Below are 27,031 nucleotides of genomic sequence, written 5' to 3' on the forward strand. Positions count from 1 at the left end.
CGCTGTCAGGGTGTGGAGGGCCACGGGGCTTCTCCATTTGTATGGCCTCTCTGGTGTTTGCTGTCCACGTGTTAAGATTTCTGGTAGAACTTGCAGTCACTGAGTCTTGGTCTGCTTTATGTCTCCTCAGCTTCAAAAGGTCTCTTAGATGCCGCACACTTTTGCTACCTCATGGCCCAGGTCGGGTTGGGGGTTTACACAAAGAAAACCACAAAACTCGTCTTAATTGGATCGAACCACAGGTGAGGAACGTCAGGGTATTTGTTTTTCTTTAGAAAGGAAGGATCTCTCCATCAGTTAACCCAGAAATGGCGCGTGTGCACCCGGCGGCAACAGCCTCCCATCTCGATCGCGAGGTGTTGATCACATGGCGTGATGTGCTTCTGGGTGCCTTGCTCAAGGATTAAAATTCTTTCCTCAACAGTTTGCCGTTTTCAAAGTTTGCGACCAATGAAGCTATTCAGAGGACAGAAGCCTATGAATATGCCCAGTCTCTTGGGGCACAGACCTGCTCCTTCCCCAATTTCCAGGTAAGCTGGAGCCACGCTGGTCCGTGGTTTTTACGAGTGGGGTGGTCAGTGCTAGCAAGTCTTTGGTTGTTGAGGGCTTTTGAGCTCTTACACAAAAAGTGATAGTGTTTTTTGGAAATCTTAGGGAGACATCTGTAATGCTTGAGAAGGAAGCTCTATTGAATTGAGGATTTCATTTGCATTTAAAATGTTTCTTGAGCGTATGGTTTCCAGTAGTTTCTGTCCACGGTTTTTAGTGTCTCAGGCAGAGTGTTACCTGGTCTGGGGGCGTGTGGTGTAAACATTGTGTAGCGCAGTGTTAGTGGGGACAGCTGTCCTGCCATGCTGGCTGGCCCGGGCACTCGTGGTGACAAGCCCCTCGTGACCAGCCTAGTAAGTGTGTTGAACAGGAAAAGTGAGTTTCTAAGAAGCTTGGTTCCAACTTTCATCTAAAAGCCCTCTGGGGTCGGAGCTCAGTGCTGTGGGGGGGGCTGGGGGCACACGTGAGGCACACAAGGTGTCGGAGGAGCTCCAGCTTGGGGGGCTGTCGGGTGACGCGGGGGCTCTGGAGGCGTGCTGGGACGACTGTGCTGTGCTCCCTTGTCCCAGGTGTTCAAGTTTATCTACTCCTGCCGCCTGGCTGAAATGGGGCTGGCCACACAGGCCTTCCACTACTGCGAGGTGATTGCCAAGAGCATCCTGCTGCAGCCGCACAAGCACTCACCCGTGCTCATCAGCCAGCTGGTTCAGGTAACGTCGGCTTGAATGTGCTTCCAGCAGCATTTACCCCGTGGGCGAGTCAGTATCACTGGACTTGGGGACTGACCTGTGACCGTGTAGACACTCGGGGCTTCCTTCTTCAACAGCTTAGAAATTCAGGTGTTCTTGGGCAGGTATTGGGTGTTTTGCGTGTTAGCTTAGGAAGTTTTCAGAGACCTTACCCCACTACGGAAGCTGGGCCATAAGCTTTGAAGGAAGAAGGACCCCATCTCCAGGAAACTCACTGTGGAGCGGTTGAATCTAGCGGTTAACAGCATGAGCTTCCGGAGTCCAGCAGCCTGGGTTGGGGTCCGTGCTGTTCCAGTGCCAGCCTCAGTTTCTTGCTCTGTAAAACAGACACCGCGCGAGCAGCCTGCAGGAGTGAGTGAGGCGCAAACAAGACAGGGCCGGCCGGCGCCCAGGGTGCGAGGGTGCCGCTCTTCCCCTCCCCCGAGGGGCTTCATTCTAGGAAACGCGCTCGCATGATAACCTGAGAAAGCGTTACTGTGGGAAGTTTCAGACGTCTAAGGAAATAAAATAATTAGCAAGTCCTCCTTCCCGCAGCTTCAGGAGCTGTTGAGCTAAGGCCACCTGGTTTCATCGTACCGCCATCCTGCACTGTCCCCACACCCCCCCACCGCCCATCAGAGTGTGTGTGGTTCTGGGTCCATTCAGCATTTTGATCAGTAAAGCCAAGTCTGTGTAGTCGATGACGGGGGCAGCAAAGTCGGCTCCGGGGGGCCCAGGTGCTGGCGGCCTCTGTGCACACGGGCTGCTGGGCTCGCTAGAGCGAATTCTAGGTCCCACGCACCCTTTCCAATGACTCGGCAGTACGTGCGAGGTTTCAGGGCAGGTCACCACACGCTTCAGAAACCCTATGTGATGGGAACTATCTCACTGGGCCCTGAAGATGCTTTTTGTTCCAGATGACGGTAGGTTTCAAAAACACGGTCTTCCTTGTCATGCCAGGTAGTAACAGGGCCCTTTCCTCCCTGTGTGTGTCCAGATCGCGTCCCAGCTGCGGCTCTTCGACCCGCAGCTGAGAGAGAAGCCGGAGGAGGAGGCCTTTGTTGAGCCCGCCTGGTTGGTCCAGCTGCAGTGTGTGGACAAGCAGGTCAAGGTGTGAAGTGTGCCCTCAGTCTCAGGGGACAGCATGTCAGAGACATGCTGACAGGTGTGGTTCACGCCCCCGTCGTTTTCACACCGAGCATGTTCGGTGTGAACGGTACGATTTTAGGGGTGTGCACGCTGGTCAGAGCACTCACGCTCCTCCTGAAGCCCGGACACAGTGAGCGGGTCGGCGGGGCCAGGCGGCGCCATGTCGGGCTCTTAGAAATGCCTGCTATTTCTCTCCGTCAGGAGGGCGCCACGGCATGGAGTCGGGACGGGACCTTCCCCCAGCGCTGTCCCAGCACCCCGAGCTCGGAGGCGGGGCAGTGCGACGGGCCAGCGCCCACCCAGCCCGGGGGCCCGGGCACCGGCAATCCGCTGCTGGCACCGCCTGGGCCCAGTGCTGAGCACTTGGGCCAGGGGGTGCGGCTGCTGCCTTCAGGTGAGCCCCGTGCAGCTGGAGAAGCAGCAGGCCTCCCCACCTTCCCCTCGCAGCCACTGCTTCCGAACGTGGGACATCGCCGTTCTGCCTGCGGGAGAGCGGAGGGGACGGGTCCTCCCAGCACTCAGCCTTCCCTCTCCCCATGCTTGCTCCCTCGGTGAGCCTGTCGGGTCTCACGGCCTTAACCGTTCGTCTGAGTGGGTGGGTGGCCTGCTGAGCCCTGGAGGGGGAGGAGGGGGGCGGGGAGGGTGCAGCGAACACCGAACTCTCAGGCCGCTGCTCCCCAGGCTGTGTTGGGGTCTCGCTGGGGGTCAGGGTCCAGGCCACACATGACATTTAATGATGTCCTCCCCTTGTCCCTAAAAAGTGCATGTTCTGCTTTTCCCCAAACTATCAATGCCCTGGCATCGTCAGCACTCTCTGCTTTGATGATTGGTTCTCTTATCCCGTAACGAAAGAAACGTGGCCACACGAAGGGACACGTGATAAACTGTTGAGGGACCGCCACTTAGCTTCTTCACGTGCCCGGAGTTAGCGCCAGTACCTCAGGCTTCTGTTCTTCGCTCTCTTGGTGCAGCTCCGCCGGCCCGCCCCGACAGCCAGCCGGCCCTCCCCGCCAGGGTGCCATTGTTCCCGGTGCCCCCACCCCCAGGCCCTGTTGAGCTGGGGCCTGGCTGTGGATCCCCAGGGGCTGCCCTTGGCTTTCCAGAGCCCTCTGGGCCTGACCCTGCAGCTCCGTACGCGGGGCCTGCCCTGCCACCTGGTGCACCATCTCTACAGGAAAGTGAGCACACGCCCCAGGAGGCCAGGAGCCAGGACCCAGGTAGGCCTGCTGCAGTGCCGTTCTGAGAGCAGAGCTCTGTTGGGTTTCGTGTTGAAGGAGGCGATTGGTGGAAGAGCCTTCAGTCATTTGAACTTGAGACGGGTTCTGTTCGTCGGTGTATACAAAGCGTTCTGGAAGCCGTAGGCTGGAGGGCTCGTTGATATCACTGCTGCTTTCTTCCGGGACTCAGCTGCGTGTCGGCATGTGGAGCGCGAGTGGGTGTCCGGGTGTGGCGGGCTGGCCGTGAGGTGTGCCCGTCCGCAGTCCCTCGTGGGGCTTCTCATGCCTGTTGTGTGCCGGTCCGGCTCTGTGCCCTTGAACAAAGCCAGACGTACACCCAGCCGGACTCTGAGCACCGCGGTGGCCCTGTGAGAAGCTGCACTGTGTCGCGAGCGCGTCATGCCAGTTCCTGTCGTGTGTTGGCGACACGGAGACCGCAGTGGCCTCTCTTCTGTTGACAGGGGCGATGGCACCGGAGGCGCTTGGGAGAAACTCGCTTCTGGAGCTGAGAGAAGAGGGTTTTGGTGGAAATTTTGCTCATCTGGTACTCTCCCACTTTTTCCCCCCAAGCTCTTTGTTTTCCATAAGTTGCGTTAATTAGCCCGAACTTGTCGTTCTCCAGTTGTAGTAAGAGGAGAACAGTGAAAACCACGAAATTGTCTTTTAAGCTGCTCTTCAGCAGGAGAGCACGCGTGAGGTGTAGTGCAGACCTGGCAGCGAGAGGGGTCGGTGCAAAGCACTGATGGGGGGGGAAGAGCGCTTCGAGGTGCAGACAGTCCCCTCCTGGGAGGCCGTGTTGCTGATGGCGACTTGTCCGGCACAGAGAGGCTTCCCCAGTCCTGCAGCCGTCTCTCTGCAGCAGGACCCCTGAAACTTCACTGCTCCTCTTGAAGTCCTCATTGCCATTCGCACAGGTGTCTGCTAGAAAGAGCACCTCCCTCTGTTGCTGTCCCGGGGAGGGACATGTGCTTTTCTGTGCAGGGCGTCCCGAAGCCTTCTTGACAAACTGGGCCTTCGTGGGCACGCCATCATAGGCCCTTGCTGTACCTTAGACTCCGTTAGGCGTTCTCCCACGACGATACTTTATTCTCATGTAAAATGAGAGTTTATGGAAAACAGGGTTTACGCTCAGCGATAAGTATTTTGGAAAAAAAACAAGTCTGTGTTTTAAAACGCCCCCTCCCCTTCTGTGCCCAGCGTCACCTTGGTGCACTCATGTACACCCCTTCTTCTAGCCCCGTGGTGCCCAGTGGACCCCACCCCCCCGTGTGGAGTCCTGCCGTGCGCCCTGATTCGGTTGCTTGTGAGAGCAGGCCGGAAGCAGGGGCAGCTGTCCCCCAGCCCGCTTCGCTCTGCTCGCGTCACTCACCAATGTCTTGAAGGCTCCTGGGGAGGTGCCGTGGCGAGCCTGCCCCCATGTTGCCTTGGGACAGGGCTCCTCCAGGATGTCGCAGGGCTCTGAGGGCCCCCCGGGTTGGGAGCATGCCAGCTCCAGTTCCATGCAGCCGCCAACAGCCGCTCCTGAAGTGAAGAGACCTGCGCCAGCTGCCAGGAGAGAGGCCAAGGAGCCCAAGAAGGTGATGCACGGCCCAGCTCCAGCAGGGTGGGGGCCCAGGGCCCGTGGAGGGGGTGCAGCTCCCACAGACAGCTTTCCTCCTACACCGGCGGCGGGGCAAAGGCATTCCGAGTGTCCTAAGCATCCAGTGGAGCGTGCAGAGCTTCATGAGCGTTCAGGTGTCCGTGTCCCCATATAACCACCAGCCAGAGCATAGTTGGAGCGGGACCAGGAGGCCGCGTGTGTCCATGGCCTGTCAGAACCCATCCCTAGAGGGTGGCCTCTTCTGACTTTGGGACCTGTCCCAGAACTTCTTACAAAGGGGGTAAATCTTTAAAAACCATTGTGTCATAGCATCTGTTGTATGCAGATGCTACAATTTTATTTATCCTTTTTTTCTCAGTAGCGGATATTGGCCTTTTTTTCAGTTTGGGGTTGTTCTGTAAAAGCCATATGTGTGTTCTTCTCTGTCTTTTGTTGGTGAAGGCACTTGTTTCTCATGGGACGTGCCTAGGGCCCAGGACAGCTGTGCGTCCGGTGTGCGAAGGTGCCACCAGTTTTCCTGGGTGGTTGTGCCAGGTGACCTCCTCCAGCAGAGCCAGAGAGGCCCAGTCATTCCTCGTCACTGGCCTGGAGGTCCCTGTCCCCGCACACACAGGGTCGGGCCTCTCCACGGCAGCCTCTCGGCGGGGGTTCGTGGCCCTTCCTGGTGTCGCTTTGCTTCACAAGCTAGTGCGCCAAGCACCTTTCTCGTGTACCCGTTACCACCTGTGTGTCTTCCTGTGTGGTGCTGGCTTGCGTCTTCTCCCACTTGAATGTTGTGCCACACGTCCTCTGTGAAATGTGTGCTTCCCCAGTGTCTTCTTCCCCCAGTCTGCGGACTGCCTTTTTGCTCTCTTAATGTTAGTTTATGTAGGACGTGTTCTTAATTTTCATACAGTTTGGTGTATCAAATTTTATTTAACCGTTAGTGTCTTTTTTTTAAGATTTTATTTATTTATTTGACAGAGAGAGGGAGAGAGTGTGAGAGAGAGAGCACAAGCAGGGGGAGCAGGAGAGGGAGATGCAGGCTCCCCAACGAGCAGAGAGCCCCACACCAGGCTCCCTCCGAGAACCCTGGGATCATGGACCGGAGCTGAAGGCAGACGCTTAACGACTGAGCCACCCAGGCGCCCTGCGTCTTTTCTTTTTTAAAGACTTATCCATTCATTTTAGAGAGAGAGTGAGCAAGCATGGGGTGGGGGAGGAGCGCAGAGGGAAAGGGGCACCCAAGCAGATTCCCCACAGAGCCCGACGTGGGGCTCGATCCCATGACCCCGAGATCACAACCTGAGCCGAAACCAAGATTCGCTTAAGCGACTGAGACACCCAGGCGCCCCTTAATGATGAACATCGTAAGGAGACACAAATTTAATTCAGAGTGTGTGTGAGCCTGAGCCGGAATAGGACACGCTGACCGGCCGTGAGCGTGCAGACCTGTGTCACCCTCCGCTGGGGAACTCAGGGTGGCGGGTTTGAGAGCACACGCACCTGCTGCTTCCTCGTTGGTCTGTGTTTTAGTTGAAGTATGGCCTTCTGGGATTGAAGTGAACGTCCCTGACACCTAACTGCTCCCAGTAGAGGACACGGGGCGGGGGGCTGTGTTTGAGGGGGGCCCATGAGGACATTCCGAGTCTGTTGGCCACTGCTCAGTCCCGGAGAACGCCAGAGGCTTCCATTCGTTGCCATTTAGACGGGAAAAGCTCCAAAAGGCACACTGTTCAGATGTTTTAATTGTAAAATACACATACCATAAAACTTACCATTTTAGCCATTTTTAAGGGCACGGTTTTGTGGCGTTCGACGCACGCTGCTCTGTAGCCGCCCTCTCCGCCCTCCTCCGGGACCTGTCTTCTCAGACTGGCCCTCAGTCCCCATTGAACACCATCCCTTCCCGCTCCCGCTTCTGTGGGCCTGACTCCTCTGGGTCCTCCGGGAGTGGATCCTCAGGGTCTGTCTTTCTGTGCCGGGCTCACCTCACCCAGCACCGTGTCCTCAAGGTGGCTCTGCTGGTTTTTACATTTAGAGTAGTGAATCCTGGTTCTCTCGTTGGCTTCCTGGGAAAAAAAGGACCGAAGCTTACTTGCCAGACGACAAGAACAAATCGGTGAGTGTCATGGAGGGCGGGCCCTGAGGGGCGTGCCGGCTCCTGTGCACGGTGGTCGCCGAGCGGGCCAGGGTCTCGTCTCCCGGAGGCTGCCGTGTCGGGAGGAAGCAGGTGCTGCTTCTGCTCAGCTCTGCCTCCTGACGTCTTCCGTTACTTTTCACAATCGTGGCAGATCGTCTGGGATGAAAAGAAGAACCGATGGGTGGATGTAAATGAGCCAGAGGAGGAGGTAAGTCAGAATTCCTCGCGCTTCCCTGGGCCCTGGCTCCCCATGCCGTCTCGGCGGCTTCGGGTCCGCAGGAGGGTCTCTGAGCCGCTTTCCCTCCGCAGAAGAAGGCTCCACCCCCACCACCAACCTCGCTCCCCAAGGCTCCGCTCGCTGCACCCCCCGGTCCTGGAGGGCCCCCGAGGGCCGCTGTGAACATGTTTTCTAGGAAAGCAGGTAACAAAGTCAAGCCGGAGATCAGAGTTGGTGTGAGAACTTGCTTGTTCTCCAGAGATACCAGAGCTTAGGGACCGTAAGTATATGGGTCAGATGGCGGTCCGTCTGTCTGCAGAGGGCATCCTGGTTCTCTGTGGGCGAGTCCGCAGGGAGAGCTCCCCTTCCCTAGAGCGTGAGAGCCCTGCTCAGCAGCCCCCGAGCTGGTAGCTTCGAAGTGCTGGGCGGGCACCTCCCCCGGGTGGCAGCCGGGCTGTGCTGTGTGGAAAGTCGCGTCCCCGCATGCTCTTCCCGCTCGGGGAAGGGGGGGCCCCGGGGAGCGGGGTCATGTGGTGCACTGACCTGAATCTGCCGCTTCTCCCGGCCCAGCTGGAGCCAGAGCACGCTACGTGGATGTTTTAAACCCGGGGGGGCCCCAGCGGAGTGAACCAGCTCTTGCTCCTGCTGAGTTTTTTGCTCCTCTTGCCCCACTCCCGATTCCTGCTCACTTGTTCGGACCAAACCCAGGTAGGCACTACGGGACCTTCTGACCTCTGACCCCTTTTCTGAGAGCCTCCGGCTTTCATCTCCCATAGGAAGAGTGACCCGGCCGATGTGCGGGGAGCCTGGGTTCATCTGCTCGTTCACAGGCTGCTTCCCCTGTCCCCCACGAGTGGGGCTGTGGGAAGTGTAGGGCCAGCAGTGTTTTAGATGGAATGACAGCTTCCCGCACTGTGCCCTTCACAGACGCAGAGGAAGCCCCACCTGCAGAGGGGGCCAGCAGGGAAGGGCAGGCGCCTGCAGGGGGTCCAGCCAACCTAGAGCCGGCCTCGGAGCCCCAGGTGAGCGGGGACACAGGACAGGCAGGAGGTCGGTGAGGGTTTGCCCCGCACCCTGCCCAGGAAAGGTGGCCCCGACCTTTGCATCAGGCCCGCCGTGCACCCAGGGGCCGAGTCTGGGTCTGTCGGAAGTCTCTCTCCCTTGAACAGAGGTCCTCGAGAGAAGCAGAGTATAACCATGTGCACGTGGTTACTGGAATCCGTGTCATAGAGATGTTTTTTAATTTTGGGAACTTGCACGTGAAATAGGATCATTCAGAGTCTGGTGTCTGAGGTGGACACAGTGGATTTTGCAAGCCTGGTTCCCCATTTAATTTAATGAGCTGCTTAACACGTGAGGGGTTACGTAACTCCTCAAAGCCTGTTTCCTGCTCGAAGATGGGGTGATAATGCCATCGCAGGGCCCAGGGTCCGCGTTCCCTAGAGTTGGGCCGTCCGTCCGCAGTGGAGCCCGTGGGCCCTGCAGCTGTTCAGAGGGATGCTTTACACCGAGCGGAGCGCCTCGGCGCCAGGGCCAGAGGGGGGCCGTGCCGTTCCGCCCAGTGAGGAGGACTGCATGTCTTCTTCCTCTGATAGGCGTTCGGCTCCTCGGCGTCGCTCCCCGGCCCTGAGCTCCCACCCACCCGTGAGGACAGCTCCCAGGGAGGAGAGGTAAGGCGCTCCCCGTAGGAGAGGACCTTCCCCGAAGCCAGACCCGGCACTTCACTCGTGTGTATTGTCCAAGTGGCTTCTTCTTTTAAAAGCGAGTGTTGACGAGTCGGAAAAGGCGGTTTAGCAGCTTTTTAGAACCTGCAAGGTGTCGTGTTCTCGCACAACAGACGGTCCCAGTTGTCTGTGCAGAGTTGCCCGGGAGCCCCACGTCGAGCAGAGCTGGAGCACACTCGCCCCAGGCTCCGCTCACACAGCAGGGCTGCCGAAGGCCCCCAGCTAGGGGCGTGTTCTCCATAAAAACTGTCCACGAAAGTAGGCGTTTTAAGCTAACCCTGGCTTTTCTCCCATTTGGACTGTACTGATTCTAACGGCGTCATGAAGCTCTCTGGGGTTAAACTGACTGCTTGGAGCAGCAACATGCATGTTGATTTTTTATTTGTCTGTGTTTTGTGTGTGTTCTTGCTGTTTTGTAGCTTTCACGCTGTAGTTCAATGAGTTCATTATCACGTGAAGTAAGCCAGCATTTTTATCAGGTACCTGTGGCTGGCGGTTCTCACTGAACACGAGTTGAACTGGGTCGCCTTTGTGTTCCCTCTGAGAGCGCTGTGCTGGCTGGCCGCCGTGCCCTTGTCGCTAACGCGCCCCACTGCCTCCCCGTCCGCTGCACGTCAGACGATGCAGTGTTCCTTTCTCCCAGGGCCCTCGGGGAGTCGGGAGCCGTCCAGAGGCACTGACAAGCATTTGGACCCCAAAATGGTCCTAGTGAATGATTGCAGTCTTGTAATTGTGTTCTTTCTGGATTGGTTTTTCCACATGGCCGGCCTCTGGCGTAGGCTCGCCGTGTGTGAGTGGGTCTCAGAAGCCCGCCGGGGGCAGGAGGGACTTTGAGCGCGAGACAGCGTCTCGTGGGCCAGGCCGAGGGCGGCGGGAAGCTGTCCTTTGGCCAGTCTGGGCGGGAGATAAAGGAATGCCTCATCTTTTCTGTGTATCGTGGAACAACGCATTTCCACTGGCTCAATAGAAGGCTTCGTGTGACCTTTTTATTTGCATACTAAAACACTGGATTTGATAGCTGGATACCGGAGGTCTGAAGTAATCAAAAATGTTTACTAACTGCTTAAAGTCGACGCTAATGGGACGTCTTGGTGCCGTGCACTCCTCGTTCCCGCATGTTCTGGTTTTAAGGCATTTCTCTCTGCATGCTGCTTTATGTCTTAACCATTTTCCCGTGAACCTGACGTAATTAAATCCAGTGTTGCGAGAAGTGTCTTCGACCTGCTTCGGTGGCTTACTTAGAGCACTGTAAACGGTCCCCCAGGAGTAGTGTCTGTGTTCACGAAGGGAGTAAACTGCTGTCACGGCACTGTGTTGACACGGGCTCTCTGTGGTTCTCAGGCTTCCAGTGACCACCCCCCTGCAGGGCCCGCTCCCGGGGCAGCCGTGCCCTTCTGCAGCCCTGCTCAGTTTGCACAGGTCAGTGCTCTCCTGTCCCCCAGCCCGTGCTGCGACCCACCGCGCCCGTGCCCCTTCTCCCTGGTCTGCCCCTCCCCTGCTCCTGGCCGAGCGGGGGCTCCTGCACTTTCCTGCTGACACACTGCGCCGTGGGTCTGGGTCTGACTCCCACGTGCTGGCCTTGGCCGCCCTTCACCTGCCAGCCCATGTCCTGCAGTTGGGGAATGTTCTTGAATGTTCCCTTGTGGTTCTCTCGCTCTGCCTTCTCCCTCTTCCATTCCCAGTTCTTGCCTGTAGTGTACAGACTGGCTGCCAGTTTGGGGGGAGCCGAGGAGTGGGGAGGGGTCGTCCTGGCATTCAGGATAGAAACTCTCACCTGAGCCCAGGTGTCCTGGTGCGGCCCCTGCCCTCACTGCCTGGGGTCGCCAGACCTGCTCCCTCGGCACCTCGCCACCCCGACCTCAGGGCGACCACGTCCCACTCGAGTTACAACCTGGCCGCCGCGCATCTGCTTTTCTGCTCCAAGATTTTTTTTTTCTTGTCCTGTTACCTCCATCTTGTAGCCTGTGCTGTACACGCATTCTTTGATGTTCGTTCCCACTAGGATTTGCAAGGGGGCAGAGGTAAACGCCCATGTGCTGCCCACGGGTTCTCCTGGGGCGGCTGCCGGCATCGGCCTCCCCTCCCACCACCCGACAAAACCGCAGACACCTTTAAAGAGACCGCCCGATTTGGTCCCCACCTGGTCGGTTACCGGCGGCTGCCCGTGGGTCGGTGTAGACGGTCCCGCACACCCGAGCCTCGCAGGTGTTCCCGGGATGCTGCCGGCCTCGGAGGCTGGGCGCGTGGAAGTCAGCGCTCTTCCTTGTCTTTCCAGGTCTCGGCCCCCTCGGGAGGCGCAAGGATGGGGAGGATTGGGCAGAGAAAATACCCGGCGTTGAGCTAGAAGGGTCCGCGTCCCGGAGTGCAGCATCTGGAACCCTGAAATCATTATTATGCTCCCCCAAGAGCTCCGACGGGTCACCTGCAACATCCCCGTGTTCCCGAGTGGGCACAGGAGTGACCCCCACCTGTTCTCCCCCCCCCCCCCCCCCCCGTCTGTGAAGGGCGGCCAGGGCCAGGTGCACAGCTCCTGTACGAGGCTGCCCCAGACGGGGAGCTCTCTGCTCCTTCGTTCACCCAACAGTGATTTAAGGGTAAAACAGTCTCAGTTGTGGAAGAGCGTTGTGCTGCGCGAGGCTGGAGGCATCTTGGCTGCAGGAAAGACTTTGCTCTTGAGGAACCCAGGTGTCTCTGCAAACCTAACCGTTCCTTATGCGTGCCCCCCCCCCCCCACCAAGGGTTCTTTAAAACGCTGAGCGAAGAGCGAGCCTTGGGGCCAAGAGAGGCCCCACTGCCTGCCTGGCGGCCCTGGGAGGTCCTTTCTGCGTCAGAGTCCTCAAGGAACTGTGGACTCGGTTTAGCAAGAATTCGGTTAGCTTTTGAGAGAGGCCTGAGTCACTGAAGTGCATCTCTGTCCGGTAGCAGAGACATCTCCAGCTGCTTCTTTGTGTCCCATGCGACCCAGGGGCCTGGCTTTGCCTGTCCACGAGAGGCGGTCCTGCCTCTGACAGCTGCGTCCCATACGGGACTGGTCCCCATGGATCCACCAGTACTAAAACTGTCACTGTAACAGATTGGATTTGGGTTTTTCCAGGCTGTGAATAGCCTGATCAGACTCCTCGTCAGAGAACCGTGAGGGGCTGCCACGACCTTTGTGTGATCATCGACCCTGTGCTCGGTCGTGACTGGTCTTCACGGCGCCATCCACTTGCCTTGCTTTCTCTCGCCTGACGTCCTCTCGGGTCGCTGACATCTTGAAGAGAGGGCGGAGACGACTTTGTTGACACGTGCTCCGAGTCTGAGGCCCCGCCTCCGTTTTCCCACACCAGATCTTCCGCAGGTCGTGTGCCGACCACCAGCCACCTGAAACCACAAAGGGAGAGCCCTCCCCCCGGACTCCAAGCTTTACGGCTCCATCGACTGTTCTGAAAATTACTCACATTCTTGTTAGCTCTGAAGAAACTGCAGAAAAGATTTAAATATTTCTAAGAATCATTAGAAAATAATTTCTGTAGGTTCTGCTGGGGAACGTAGTTTGGTATTTTAAATCTAAGTGCAGAAATGGTATAACTGTGGAATCCGCGCAGGCCTCCCGTTTCCCTGGGGCCCTGGGTCATCTAGGAAGGGTCACCCACGTGCACGTCTGGGTACATTACTCCTGTCACTTTGAGAGGGGCCGGGGCGGTTGACCGGGCAGCAGCCTCTGTGTCCCTTGGTCCAAACTCAGTGGGGTCCTGGGACCCCAGACCCTCCGGGCACCCCCCAGCTTCCTCCACCTGGCCTGCCCACCGTTGCCTGCGCCGACTGCCAGCGACTTTTGATTCAAGAAGCTCCCTCCCAGGCCAGGCGGGAGCTGCTATTTTTCCTAGATGCAAATTGTTACACTGCAAATTGGTAAATAAAGTATTTTGCGCTCGCAAGCGCCCTCATCTGTTTCCTTTTGTCTGTGGGTCACCAGGGGTGGTGTGGGGGGATGGGACAAGGCCCCTGCCTGCGGGTGCGGGCAGGAGGGGGGTCTGCTGGGGAACCCACGCCCACACCCACCCCCCCCCCCCCGCCTTGGCAGCAAGTGAGGTGCGTCCCTTGGGCAGGCCCGGTGTGGCCCCCCCACCCCTGGAGCCTGGGGAGCCGCAGGGTGGGGGAGGGGCGGCGCTGGCGGGCGCGCTGGGTCCTCCGGCCGCTAGGGGCCGCTGCGGGGGCCGAGCCCGGGATGCCGCCGACGCCCGTTGCCGGGGAGCGGCGGCCGGGCTCGCAGGGCCGGGGAGCCGGCGGCGCAGAGAGGTGGGCGCGGGGCGACCCCGGGCAGGGGTGCGGGTCCGGGGCGCGGGGTGACCCCTGGGCGGGGATGCGGGGCGCGGGGTGACCCCTGGGCGGGGCGGGGGCGCGGATCCAGGGCGCGGGGCGACCCCTGGGCGGGGCGGGGGTGCGGGTCCGGAGCGCGGGGCGACCCCTGGGCGGGGCGGGGCGGCGATGCGGATCTGGGGCGCAGGGTGACGCCTGGGCGGGGGTGCGGGGCGCGGGTCCGAAGCGCGGGGCGACCCCTCGGCGGGGCGGGGGCGCGTATCCGGGGCGCGGAGTGACCCCTGGGCGGGGGCGCGAGTCCGAAGCGCGGGGCGACCCTGGACGGGGCGGGGGCGCGGGTCCAGGGCGTGGGGGTGACCCCCGGGCGGGGACAGGAGCAGGAGTCCGGGGTTCAAGTTGACCCTTGGGCGGGGGCGGGGTCCGACTGCGCTGCGGTCGTTGCCCTGGGGACCCCGCGGTGGCCTCACTGGCTCCCAGGTTCTGAGCCTGGGGCCTTTGGTGGCGGTGGCGGCTTGGCCTCCAACCTGCAGAGGGTACCTCTCTTGGGGCGGGGTCTGCCGGAGGAGCGATGGGGGTGGGCACGCAGGTGAGTGAGGGCGCAGGAACCCCCCCATCCCCATCGGAGGCTACGGGCACTGGCCTTGACCTTGGGGTTATGGTTCTCCCCTGGTCACCCTTAGCACCCCACGGAGCGGCAGGCCGGTCGGCGTGGTGGCTTCCCATCCTGAGAGAGCCGCTTGCACCCACCTCCCAGGAGGAGGCAACGGGCGAACGTCTCAGTGTGTGTTCTTGCTAGACTGCTGCTGGCCTGTCCCTCTGTCACCCTGTACCACGGCGGTGCCGTGGGAGCATTCACCCGGCATGGGGGCCGTGGCTGTGGGAGGCCGATAGCTGGGTTTTCCTATAGGCTCCTGTGGGAGACAGCGGGACTTCAGGGCTCCTAGCCATGCAGCAACGGGCCCTGCCCCTACCGGCCGGCCCGGGCCTGAAGGGGAGCCCCTGTGCCTTCTCTCCTCAGTGACTGCCTGCCGACGTCTGACCGTGCATCCCTGACCCTGGGCTTCACCGGTAGCGCGCAGCGGGAGTTGTCTCCTGGGGCCTCCCCCCGGGGCGGGGGGGGGCTGGGCTGCCAGCACCTGTGCTCTGGCCCCTAGACTGTCCCAAGGTAGCGGGCCTGGGCCGTTCAGAGGCATCTCCCCCGCAGCCTGCCGCTTAGGGGCATCTGCAGCCTGAAGACAGAATGCTCAAGGGACAGCTTCCAAACACGGGCAGAGGCCTCGCAGCCCACCCAGGGTCCCCACCTACCAACAACGGTCAGGGCCCTGAGAAGAGCCCGGTGCTCCCTCTGAACCTTCCAGCACAAATCAGCAATGAGGACCCACAAGCCAAGGCCACACCCTTCACCCCAAAGCCACCGACGAGGCCCCGGCTGGAGCGAGCTCTGTCACTGGACGAGAAGGCATGGAGGAGGCGGCGTTTTCAAACCAGCCACGAGGACCTGGCCGCACGCAGTGGGGCCAGCCCCTCTAGGGGCTCCTTGCAGGACGAGGTCCCCAGGGCCCCCACCCACACTGACTCCCCACCCTGCCTGAGCACCTCCTTGCAGGAAATCCCCACATCCCGCAGGGCCCAGGGCAGCGCCGGAGGGAGCCCGAACTCGTGGGGTCACTGTATCTCCGGAATGATCGGCACTTCCCTGGACCTCCTGCACCGGGACGGGGCCTTGGCTGGGAGCCCCAGCAGGCTGCCGGCTGTGGGCCAGAAGGTGGCCTCCAATTCCCTGCGGTCAGCAGACAGGGTGGACTCGGTTCAGACCGACTGCAAGTCCCGCCTGCAGAGCAGACTGTTCCGGGCCCACGGCAGCCTGGGCCCCGGCCGGCCCCCAAGCCCCCTGGCCTGTGATGCCAAATCCTTCAGCCTCCTGGCGCCCATCCGCGCCAAGGACGTCCGGAGCAGGTAGGGCCTCCAGGGGATCGGGGGGGGGTGGTGGGGGGCATCCTCTGTGGCTTGTTTTAGCGTTCGCGTGCAGCCTCCTCGAGAAGCACGTGAAGGTTTTCTTGTAAAACTGTGTGGTGTGGAGATGTGGAGGCTAACGGCCCAGCTCCTTCCCAGAGGGACACCCCTTCCAGAACTTTCCCTCTGTGTTTCAGCATCACTCAGAGCACGCGTGCCTGTGAACCATGGTTCAGAGGCATCCGTGACCTTCTGCACACAACGCCGTATCTCGGTGGCTCTCTCTGGTTCTGAGCGTCGGGACAGCTTCCTGGGTCAGCGTGGGTGTGTCCGTGTTGCCATCTGTGTGGCCGCAGGGCCCCGCCGTGTCGCCTTGAGCGGTGCTGTCACTTCCGCACTCCGTCGCGGAGGAGCCTCCCGGGCCCCGGCTGGTGCTGTAGGCCTGCAGCGCGAGCAGCCGGGGCGGAGCTCTGTGCGCCCACCAGGCTGCTGGGACAGATAGCCGGAGGGGGCCTCTCGGGCCTCAGAGAGGGGGCCCCCTGGGCCGCTCGCTGGCTGCAGGGAGGGCGTGCAGGGCCCGATTGGCTGCACGTTGCTTCCAGGAGTGTCGCAATTTCTCTGAGACTCAGACTGTTTGTTGAGCGCCCCGTAGTCCATCAGCTCCCACTTGGCCCTACAACGACAGAGGACGCTTGGTTTCCAGGCTTTACGGGACTTTAGTGGCTAATGCGTTTTGACTTTATTATAGCTTCCAGAGAACCTAGCCAGGCGCTTCCCCCCCCGATGCCTTTCCTTCGCTCGTGACTCCTGCGCATGCTTCTGGCTCCAGCCGACAGACCGGGGGTCCCGGATACTTCCAAGCCCAGCCTGTCCAAGTGTGGTCTTCCCCGGGGACCTCAGTCGTGGGGCCCCCGCTGCCACTCTCCTGCCACTTGGCCCAGGCCGCTGCTCCCTACCAGGGTTGGGCGGGTTGTTTGAAGCACACACAGGCCCTGACTTGGGGGTCCCCGCACCACCCACTCCCCAGCATGGCACCCAAGGCCCCGGGTGAGGCCCTGGCCCCACTTCCCTCACCAAATTCCTCACCACCACTCCACCTGCTGCCCTCTCCCGTCCACACCAGGCCAGCACCAGCCCAGCTGGACCAGAGCCAGCAGATGGTGGGATGGTCACTGCACTGGTGTCCGTGACCCATGACCCCAAACCAGAAGTCCTGAAACAACAGGACCATATTCTCTCCCAGTTCTGGAGACCTCCAGTCAGAAATCCCGGTGTCGCAAGGCTGCGCTCCTTCCGGAGCCTCCAGGGCAGGGTCCTTCCCGCTCTTCCAGCTCCCGGCGGCCCCAGCGCCCCTCCGGCCTCTGCCCTCACCCGTCTCTCCTCCGACAGGGGCGCTGGTCATTGGATCTAGTGCCCACCCTCCATCTGGGACGCTCCCACGTTGCCATCCTTAACCATGCTGCAAAGCCCCCGTGGCCACCAAGGGTCCCCCGTGTGGGTTCTGAGGGTCAGGAGGCAGAGGAAGCTGATGGCGAGCCCTGCCGTGCCGGACGGAACCGGTTCCTCCGCTAGGGTTTCCGGAAGCCGGCGAGGCTTCGTGCACCTGCAGTGTCACCCCCACGGGAGCGGTGTGTGACTCGCACACCGCTCGTTCCAGAAGACGGGACTCTCGATTCAGAATCGGGTCCTCGATTCACTGTTTTCAGACGAGCAGCAAACAGCAGGATGATGGGGATCCCTCACCCCAGTTCTGCGGCCTGAAGACCCCGTCTCGGCCCCTCGGCGTGCTCTAGAACGGGCATGAGCACACTTCCTCTGAGAAGAGCTGGAGAGTCAGCGTCCCCCTTCCGTGGGCGTGCGCACATCTGCCGGGGTCGGGGAGAAGCAGACCGCCGCGGCGGGGCAGCGCCTCATTTAACGGCACCGACATTTGGATTTTAGGTCATTTTCCCGTGTCACGAAACACTGGTTTTCTTCCCCGAACCATTTGTAAGCGTGAAAACGGTTCTTAGCTCACAGACTGGCCACAAACAGGCGGGACCTGGCCGAGGTCAGAGCGGAGACCCCCGTGCTCAACCGGCCAGCTGCTGTGGACGGTGCGGGGCGCGGGGTGGAGAGTCGTCAGAGGCTTGGAAAGTACTCGGGGTGTCTGTTAACAACGTTGGGCCGGTTTCTCAAGGACGCTGCCGAACGAGCCGTCCATTATGAAACCCGGGTAAGCCGCGGTGGCGGGGCCGGGCCGAGCGGCCGCAGGGGAAAGGTTCTCCCACGTTCCAGAAGGTGGAAGCCGGCGGGGGAGGTGTGTGCGGGGCAGCGTGGAGGGGCGCGGTGTGGGGAGAAGGGCGGAAGCCAGGTGCGATCAGCGGCACCTGGTGGTCCACCCCAGTGTTCGGACCCCACCCCCTCTGCAGCCCACTGCCCCCCCCCCGTCTTCCTGCACCGCAGTGCCCAGCTGCCAGGCCTTGGCACACAGCCCCCTTGGCCTACCCCTGACAGACAGGACTGGACAGCCCTGCCTGCTGGGAACAAGGGGGAGCCTCAGAAGGAACAATCAGCCACCCCGGGTGCTGGCAAGAGCACTTTGAAAGAGCCCTCATTGGCACGCGGCCATCAGGGTGATGGCTGACAATGAGGGCTGTTCTTGTGGACTGATCAGGCCACCATCTTGGCATCACTGGAGTAGGGATAGGACCCACGGAGCTTATTGGGGTACATCTGCCAGGACATAGGAATGGAGTCTAATCAGCCTCTGATATGACCAACACTTAGGAGACGATGGAGCCCCCCTCTGGGTGTACAGGGGGACGGGTGGTCAGTGTCTGCAGCAGATGGATGGCCCTGGGTGGGGGACGGGTGGTCAGTGTCTGCAGCAGATGGATGGCACTAAGAGACCTAGGAGACAAAATGACCAAATACAGGAATGGCCATTGCCTGGGTACTGATTTCAGGAGTATCCTGACTGATCTCAAGCTGGGTTGGAAGAAGGTTCTGGAAGGAGAGCTCCCAGCAAAAGGAGGACCACAGACAGTTGGAGAAAGACTGAGGCGGCCACAGGTGGACACCGTGCAAGAGGAGAGATGACACAGGGAGGCTGGTGTCGCGCCCTAGCATGGGTGACCGGGCCTGTGTGCACATGCTGGGCTCGTCCACCTGTGCAGGAGAGAGCAGCCACGAGGCCACCGGCTGGACAAGGGCACAAACGCAGTCTTAGCCCTTTTTTGTTCTGTCCGTCGGCTGAGGACGGTTTTCTCATGGTTGAGAAGACGGTGCTACTGTTTCACGATACGTGAAAATTACAGGACACTCAGACTCTGCAGTCCCCAGATGAAGCTCTGTGGCCGCACGGGCTCGCCCCGCTGTCCGCGGAGCCCAGCAGGGCCGGGGCCGGGGCTGTAACCATGCGCACGCCGTGCTCCGGAACTCTTGAAACGAGTTGTGACCGGCGGTTGTTGTGAGGGTGGACGTGCCCCCTGCCCCCTGTAGCTTTCAGGGCCCCCGAGGCCATGCTGAGGTGGAGGCAAGGCCCTGGCCCAGGGCGCGCGTTGCCCCAGGCCGCTGCTGTCCAGGGCCAAGAGCCCAGATGTCACCTTCAAGTCCTTGGTCTCAGGAGGCGACCGAAAAGTTGAACGCGTGCTGGTGTTTGTAGAATTGTGAACACAGCGGGTTTTCCAAGAGGGCAGTGGACCATCGCGCTATGCCTCCTGCCAACCCGTGGGCTCTCAGGAAACCCCAGCTCTGGGAAGCCTCCCGAAAACTGGGGTTCCACACAACTGCGGGGGCCTGAGGTTGCAGGTGTGCCGGCAGGTGTGTCCCTGCACCTGGCCCCTCCCTGGGTCTGCCCATTCAGACCCTCGACTTCCGGCTGCCCTCTCTCCACAGGAGCTACCTGGAGGGGAGTCTCCTGGCGAGCGGGGCACTGATGGGGGCAGAAGAGCTGGCCCGGTACTTCCCAGACCGCAACATGGCCCTCTTCGTGGCCACCTGGAACATGCAGGGCCAGAAGGTAAGCCGTCCACTCCCACTCGGGTTCTCTCCTGGGGCCTCCGCGCCGCACGCCGTCTGCCTGGCCTCTCCCCAACACCTGGGTCACCCGGAAGGCCCCTGCCTCACCCACCTCCCCACTGCCTGGGGACGGAACGTGGTTTTCTTACACGTGCATGTTTGTTTTTAGGATAGCTTTAGGCTCACGGCGGATTTGAAGGGAACAGAGATTTCCCTAGAGCCCCCGCCCCCACGCACAACCTCCCCCTGTCCACACCCCACCGCTGGGCCAGCCATGACCGTCCGGGAGCCTGCACAGCCTGGTCTGGTCCTTGTCACCTTGGGGTCACCCTGGGTTACGTTCACTCGGCAGCTTCTGTGAGCAGGTGACAGCGGAGGCCTCTAGCCGCTCTGCCAAGACGGGTGCTTTGTGTCCTGACCACGCACAGGCCAGAAGTCTGCACCCTCATCTCTGGCCTGTGCTCCTGGAGGCTCCTGGACACTGCGCAGGTGGCTTTGTCTCCAGCTCAGCCATCTCTCCCCGGGCCTCCCTCCTCGCAGCAAGGACTGTCCCCGGGTCGGCGGTCTCCGTCCCCCGCATGTGCTCTGACTTCTGGGGGCTGGGCGTGGACTGCCCAGCACACCCCTGGGTGGGGCGAGGGGCACGGTGGTTGTCATGGTGACATCACAGAAGGCCCGTCCCTCCACACAGTGGTGCCCCAGGCTGGCACTGGGGGATGGGCGCTGCGGGGGAAACAAGGCAGGGCCGCCACCAGCACAGTTTGGCTGAAGAACCAGGGGCCCTGACGACACAGCCCCCAGAAGGAGACAGAAGTGATTCTCCCTCGGGCTGAAGGAGGCAGGTGCCCAGGCCGGTGGCACCACTGTCCATGGGACGGCGCTCTTGTCCAGGGCCCTGAGGGCTTGGAGGCCATGACATGCAGCCACAGGGTGGGGGAGGGCTCACCTGCAGGATCAGGGCGCCCGGCCCGGGCAGCACCACCTCCCCACCCGGAGTGCATCTGGGGGCACGGGCCACGTGGTGAGGGCGCGGCACAGATGCAGGCGTGGCGGTGACCAACTGGGGTGGAGGGCGGCCTGCCCAGACCTGAGGCTCCCCTGGACGCGTCCCACGGGCAGCGCTGGTCCCCGTGCTGCAGGAGAGGCCGGGGCTGCTGGCTCTGCGGGAGCCTCTTGCTATACACGGTTCTTCACAGGAGCTGCCCCCAAACCTGGACGAGCTCCTGCTGCCCGCCGAGGCCGACTACGCCCAGGACCTGTACGTCGTCGGGGTCCAGGAGGGCTGCTCCGACAGGTAAGGTGCACCCCTGCCCCACGTCTGCCCAGCCCGTCAGCCCCCCAGTCCCTGGGAACGGCGCTGAGGTCGGCCTTCGGGGCGGAAGCTGCTGTGGCCCGAGAGCCCCATGTGGGGTGAGGCCCGAGGCCACAGCAGGCCGGGGCTGCCCGCCAGAGCCGCTTCCTGGTCTGTGGGCGGCCCAGAGAACTTAGAATAAACGAGCTTCACTTCTTGTTGACTCACTGCTGATCTAAGAACGGCAGTGAAGAGCTGCGGGAGCCCTGGCTCAAGCCCGACCCCTCCGTGGGGTCCTAGGTCTGTAGCGCCCTGGCCACACGGCTGGGGTTTGCAGGGCGAGGGCAGGACCCGGGAGTCCCACCCCTCAGGAAGCCGCAGGAGGCCTGCCGTGCGCAGGTGCCCCTGACCCAGGGGAAGGGGCCAGGCTCCAGGCCCTCAGGGTAGCGGGAGAGCACCGGCCCGGAAGCCGCCCAGGGAACCTCGTGTTGCTTGTCGGTCCGCCACTCTCCCTGCAGGGCGAGGCCCGATGGCGGGGCTGTCTGGGCTGCAGGGTGAGGGGTGGTGGGTCTGGGAGGTTCCAGCCCCCTTCCCAGGCTGTCCTGGCTTCCCTCTGCAGGCGGGAGTGGGAGACGCGCCTGCAGGAGACGCTGGGCCCCCACTACGTCACACTGTACTCAGCGGCCCACGGGGCGCTCTACATGTCCGTGCTCATCCGCAGGGACCTCATCTGGTTCTGCTCAGGTAGGCGGGCTGCTCTGCTCTGCACCGGTGCCCTGGGCACCCCCACCCGGCAGGTGCGCGTGGGGCGGGCAGGGGCGGCCGTGTCAGCCTTGCCCCTCCATCCCGCAGAGGTGGAGAGCTCCACGGTGACCACGCGCATCGTATCTCATATCAAGACCAAGGGGGCCCTGGGCGTCAGCTTCACCTTCTTTGGCACCTCCTTCCTCTTCATCACGTCCCACTTCACCTGTAAGTTCCAGGCGCTAGGGACACCGCTCCCCCCATGTCCGCCGGGAGAGTCTGGAAGGCAGAGGCCCCGCCCCGCTGAGACGGTGTCCTCCAGTAGTGCTCAGCTCCAGTCTGGGCGCTGAGGAGGCTGGTGTGGCAGAGGGCGTGGGGCTCAGAGCGAGAGTACCCGGTGGGGCAGGCCGCCACAGACGCTGTGGTAGAGCACGCTGGGGGGCAGTGACCACCTAGGTGTCCCGTGTCCTCAAGCCTTGCTGGAGAGGCCCCCCCCACGCTCTGTTCTCACAGCTGGAGACGGGAAGGTGAGCGAGAGGCTGCTGGACTATAGCAGAACCGTCCAGGGCCTGGCCCTGCCCAAGAGCGTGCCCGACACCAGCCCCTTCCGCTCCGACGCTGGTGAGCCCCCGTCCGCGCACCACCGCCTTCTTCTCTGGGTACTTTAGTGAAAGTAAACTTTGAGAGCTTTTGAGAATCGAGGTCAGAAAAGTCTAGACTAGCCAATGGAAATAAAACCGCTGAGGCCTGGCGCTGGGTTCCTCACGAGCTGTGACCCTGTCGGCGCATTTGGCGGCTGCTTTCACGAGGAGCCTGGCCTCTCCAGCCCGGCTCTGCATCCTCCCCCCGCCCCCCCCCCCAGGCCCCCCTGCCCCCTGGCTGCCCCGCGGGACGGCGCCATGGCGGAGGCGGCGTGCGTGGCAAGTGTGGGCTCCTGTGAGCGTGAGGGCGCCATGCATCCCCGGATGTCTGTTGCTGTTTGAGAGAGAATCGTGACCCCGACTGTCGACCCAGGAGGCTGCAGGGCACAACCCCCACGGGCTGCGCCCCCTTCCCTGGGGAGTCCTTGCCTGTGGCTCTGGCTGGACACAGACCAGTCCCTGTCGCTAAGGCAGCACGGAGGGCCGGACTCACACGCTTTCCCATTTTGGCCAGCGGATGTCACCACCCGGTTCGATGGGGTGTTCTGGTTTGGAGACTTCAACTTCCGTCTGAGCGGTGGGCGTGTGGCCGTGGAGGCCATCCTGAAGCAGGACCTGGGAGAGAAGGTGTCTGCCCTGCTCCAGCATGACCAGCTCACCCAGGAGATGAAGAAAGGTGAGGTCTCAGGGAGGAGGTGTGGCCTCCCCACCCCCAAGAAGGCACAGCCTGCGGGGTTGACATGGGGCTGTGACTGTTCCAGGGTCCATCTTCAAGGGTTTCCAGGAGCCGGACATTCACTTCCTTCCATCGTACAAGTTCGACATTGGGAAGGACTCCTACGACACCACCTCCAAGCAGAGGACCCCCTCTTACACGGTGAGCACGCCCCTGGCGCCAGCCCGGCTCTGCGGCCGAGGTCTGGGTCCGCTCGCGCTTTGGAACGTGGGCCGAGGACGGAGGTTGGCCGTGAGGGCAGCGCCCACGAGCTGCGGGGCCTGCAGGGTGCGATCAGACTCGGGCCTGAGCCGCTCCGGGCTAGTGACCGCACCTCTCCGAGACTGCTGGGGTTGGGGGCAGTGCCCTCCGACAAAGGCCCTTCTGAGGGCCATCTGCTGGTCCCGGGACAGCGAGGCACACGCCCCACGCTGTCACTTGGTTGAGCTCCTGCCTCCACCCCCTCCACACTGGGTGCCCACACTGGGCTCGGGGGAGGGGCTCCAGGAACAGGCTCCGGGGCAGCGGGGGCGGGGGGGATCTGACGCGAGGACTCTGCTCAAGCACAGCCGAGGTGACGGGCACGCAGGCCGAGCCCTGCAGCAAAACTGTGCAGCATCTGGGCCCCCGTCTGTGGGCTCTTTTCTGCAGGACCGGGTCATGTACAGAAGCCGCCACAAGGGTGACATCTGTCCCATCAAGTATTCCTCCTGCCCTGGCATCAAGACGTCTGACCATCGCCCCGTGTACGGCCTGTTCCGGGTGAAAGTGAGGCCGGGGAGAGACAAGTCAGTACCCTGGCCACATGTCCTCACGTGTCCTGCCCTCGGGGCGCCGGGGGGCGGGATTCCTGATCTGAAGGGAGGGTCAGGGCTGGCCGGCCGTTCCTGACACACACGCGGCCGGGCCTGGCCCGGGCTCCGGAGGGGGTTCTGCTCGCGGGCGGTGGTGGTCACGCTCCGTACGCGGTGGGTCCCAGCGGCCCGCAGGGACCGGGTGGCAGAGTCGGCCTCCCGGAGGCTGCGGAAACAGCCGGCCCTCCTGGCTGACACTCTTTCCTCCACAGCATCCCGCTAGCTGCTGGCAAGTTTGACCGGGAACTGTACTTAATAGGAATTAAAAGACGGATTTCCAAAGAAATTCAGAGACAGCAGGCTCTGAAGAATCAGCACTCGAGTACTATTTGTACTGTTTCTTGAGGTCTGCCCAAGGGCCTCTGGCACCTCCACCGGGAGGTTACTTGATCAAAAGCCCCTAAAGACCGAAGAGGTTGCTGTGTGGGACTTCTTTTTGGGCTGCCGACGAACCACTGCTCGAGACTGACACGCTTTCTTACCAAGAACCCCACGGGGAGGCCAGCAGACCGGCCAGGCGGTACTGAGGCACCGGGGCCCCCGCCCGGAACGACACCAGCCACGCTCGCTCACAGCACGTCCCGGCAGGCCCCGCGCCGGCCGCACGTGCGGTGCCGGGAGGCAGGCGGTTGGGGGGGGCGGGGCCTGGAGCGGCCTGCTCACCCAGAGCGGGCGTTGGCAGCCTCCCAGCAGCCGCTCCAGTGCAAACTGGGAGGTGCCCTTCCCGCTCTGAGCACAGCGGGCCGGTACCGAAGAGGTAAGCTGCTCGGGGTCAGGCGGCCGAGGGGGGCGGTCTCTGTCCCACCGGTGCACACGCGGACTGAGGCCAGGCCCGGCCGGTGAGGCCAGAACCAGCCGACTTCCAAGCAGGGAACCCAGTCCTGCTGGGACAAGGCGGCCTGGCCTGTTTCAGGGCCGCCTCTCATCTTGGGGGGCTGGCCCGGCCCATCCAGCCATGAAGCCACCTCCCTCTCCTCTTCTGGTTTTGGTGATTTAAGACCATTTGCATACACGTCGCCAGCCTCAAATAGCATTAGCATAAGTAGTGCACTTCCTGGCCTGAGAAAGCAGGGGAGGCTTAGGGTGTCCCCACCACATTCCGGGTCTCTTCTTTCTTCGAGGGCTGAGTGCGTGACTGCCCACGATGGCTTCTGAAGACAGGCTCTGAATGTGGGAAAACCAAGGGGCACTCAATCTAGTCTTTTATTTATTTTTCCATATTTATATTTTTAAATAAATCCATATATTAAATCTTAAACTCTTTCTGGCCAAAGATCGAGTCCTAGAAAGAGATCATCTGTACACTGAGCCTGTTCTCCTGATGTTCTCAGAAAACGAGGGTGTCCAGTTCAATGGCAGGAAGTTTGGGGTATACCGTGGCTCCCCGGGGCCATCTGCTCTGCACCCAGCTGCCACCTCAACCGTGGGGCTGGCTGGAGGGGAGCTTTTAAGGGAGAAGGGGACACCCCAGACCTGAGTGGAGGAAATGAAGTCACTTCCACAGGGCATGTGTACCCCCTTTATTAGTGCCCACTTCCACAACACGGAACCAGGCACACCCAGTCTCTGACACAGAGGGGAGAGTCTGTTCATGAGAAGGTCCAGTCAACCCCATCGGACTTCAAGAAACTTGACTGTATAAAATTTTACTCAAAGAAATGTGCTGTTGAGTTTTGAATCATGATCTGAAAATGTCTGTTACAGATTTTTGCGGTGAGGGGCCTGGAGAGGAGGCATTTTTATGCATCTTCCCAGGCACCATCTCTGACCGACAGGACAGTGATGGCGCAGCATGGAGTCTGGCTTGAGACGGGGCTTTGTGTCTTATGGGGATCGTTGACACACACCTGAGGGGTCACGGGTCCCAAGTCAGGACACTCCCTTAAGAGCAGCCAGGAGATTTGAGATGAACAGGTTTCACTTAGAAAGTGGGGTTAAAATTCAGATGCATGAAAACATGGGCCAGTCTCTGAAAACCAGCTTCACCAAGAATCGAGAAGCACAGCATGAGGGTGGTTTTCATGACCCGGCTCTCATCGCCTCCATGTATTCTGCTGGCGCCAGGCCTCCCTCGGGCACCTGCTGAGCCTGCGGCAGCCAGCCCTGAAGGCTGCGTGGGGCCGAGAACAGGGAGGGGGCACAGCCGCATGCCAAGGGGAGCAGAGGTGCCAGGCCATGACAGGGTCAGGGGAGAAGCCAGTGGGAAGTAGTACAGGCAGGTTAGCACCAGCTTCCTGACCCTGGGTCTGGGCAGCACTTTGGCTGGCCCCAACATCCACCCAGGCCTCATGTCTTCACGAGCTCTGCCCCCCCACCCCCCACCCCACTGCATGCCTGCCGTGCGGACAAACTCCTGCCCTCTATCTCCCCTGGGTGCTGCCCTCCCCCTGGGGTAACCACAGAAACAAGGCAGTCCTGCTGCCCACCCGCCCTCCAACTCAGGCTCGTCTCCCTCGGGCCCCACCCCAGTGGGCATGGAGGGCCTGGCATCCCTGTTGTGCACCCCCCGCCCCCCCAGCAAATGTAGTCATTGGCACGTGTGCTGGAAAGGCACCTAAACAGGACGATGGGCTCCGGCAGAATAAGTGGATCAAATAACCCAAGTAACATTTACATGTCGATCTCGGAACAGCCCTGCCCTCCTGCCCGTGCGGCCGGCTCTCTCCCCAGCTGCCGAATGCTGGGGACAGCAGCGGCCCTGCAGCTACAAGAGGTGGCCCACGTGGGCTCCTGGGGACTCTACACGCACTCATGTTGGAGAACCACAAAGCTAACAAAGCTAGCCCATGTTACTAGGCACCGGGCCCTGCGGCACTCCTGACACGGCCACGCGCACCGGCTGAATCTAGTGCGCCTTCACTTTCCAGCACGTTCCTGGCTTTGCTCTCCCCACCGGCCACTGAGTCTGCCTCCCGTCCTGTGTGCTCAGACATGCCCGCAATCAGAACAAAGTATAAGAGGCCTCGCGACGTTGGGTCCAACCGGACGACCCTGAGGGAGATACCCCACTTGCCCGCTTCCAGCCGTTTCAGGGATGCTGCTGCTACTGCAGACACCCCATCCTTACTGAAAGTGAAGGAAAACCGTGCTGAGAGAAACGCTCCACGAAGCAGACCAGGGGCTCCTGCCCCGCCCCGGGGGCCGACTGTGGGGAGACAGTGTGGCACTGCTGATCTCCAGGAGCGCAGGACGGCAGCAAGAACGCTGACCTGCTCCCTGACAA

At 61.3% G+C, this 27,031-nt stretch overlaps 2 protein-coding genes across 13 annotated transcripts in view; both read left to right on the forward strand.

The window, feature by feature from the left end:
- The window catches only part of SEC16A (SEC16 homolog A, endoplasmic reticulum export factor), a 33,452-nt gene extending 20,226 nt beyond the window's left edge, over window positions 1–13,226 (forward strand). For 5 of the 9 annotated variants that reach the window (XM_027615834.2, XM_027615833.2, XM_027615840.2 and 2 more), the window contains 17 exons: window positions 131–242; window positions 425–530; window positions 1,119–1,259; window positions 2,275–2,388; window positions 2,628–2,820; window positions 3,398–3,643; window positions 4,105–4,187; window positions 5,077–5,220; window positions 7,264–7,344; window positions 7,517–7,573; window positions 7,675–7,786; window positions 8,153–8,290; window positions 8,510–8,604; window positions 9,178–9,252; window positions 9,726–9,785; window positions 10,648–10,725; window positions 11,582–13,226. In XM_027615834.2, the coding sequence (XP_027471635.2) occupies window positions 131–242; window positions 425–530; window positions 1,119–1,259; window positions 2,275–2,388; window positions 2,628–2,820; window positions 3,398–3,643; window positions 4,105–4,187; window positions 5,077–5,220; window positions 7,264–7,344; window positions 7,517–7,573; window positions 7,675–7,786; window positions 8,153–8,290; window positions 8,510–8,604; window positions 9,178–9,252; window positions 9,726–9,785; window positions 10,648–10,725; window positions 11,582–11,650 (1,904 nt within the window). In that variant the 3' untranslated portion in view covers window positions 11,651–13,226. The remainder of the gene's footprint in view (window positions 1–130; window positions 243–424; window positions 531–1,118; window positions 1,260–2,274; window positions 2,389–2,627; window positions 2,821–3,397; window positions 3,644–4,104; window positions 4,188–5,076; window positions 5,221–7,263; window positions 7,345–7,516; window positions 7,574–7,674; window positions 7,787–8,152; window positions 8,291–8,509; window positions 8,605–9,177; window positions 9,253–9,725; window positions 9,786–10,647; window positions 10,726–11,581) is intronic. The other 4 variants (XM_027615837.2, XM_027615841.2, XM_027615838.2 and 1 more) reach the window with 3 other exon arrangements.
- A 285-nt stretch (window positions 13,227–13,511) lies between these two features.
- Window positions 13,512–26,929, forward strand: INPP5E (inositol polyphosphate-5-phosphatase E). Of its 4 annotated transcripts, none has more exons than XM_027615912.1 (11): window positions 13,512–13,587; window positions 14,627–15,564; window positions 19,441–19,564; window positions 20,760–20,857; window positions 21,474–21,598; window positions 21,707–21,826; window positions 22,073–22,219; window positions 22,754–22,915; window positions 23,001–23,116; window positions 23,606–23,742; window positions 24,021–26,929. In XM_027615912.1, the coding sequence occupies exons 2-11, from the start codon at window positions 14,849–14,851 to the stop codon at window positions 24,151–24,153; spliced, it is 1,878 nt and encodes a 625-aa protein (XP_027471713.1). In that variant the 5' UTR covers window positions 13,512–13,587; window positions 14,627–14,848; the 3' UTR covers window positions 24,154–26,929. The 4 variants fall into 4 exon arrangements, with proteins under 4 accessions (XP_027471713.1, XP_027471716.1, XP_027471717.1 ...); XM_027615915.1 differs by having other exon boundaries at window positions 22,112–22,219; XM_027615914.1 differs by lacking the exon at window positions 13,512–13,587 and adding an exon at window positions 14,094–14,194.
- Window positions 26,930–27,031: the final 102 nt, after the last annotated feature.

This window comes from Zalophus californianus, chromosome 13 (genome assembly GCF_009762305.2).
Source record: "Zalophus californianus isolate mZalCal1 chromosome 13, mZalCal1.pri.v2, whole genome shotgun sequence".
In the NCBI taxonomy this organism is placed as follows: domain Eukaryota; kingdom Metazoa; phylum Chordata; class Mammalia; order Carnivora; family Otariidae; genus Zalophus; species Zalophus californianus.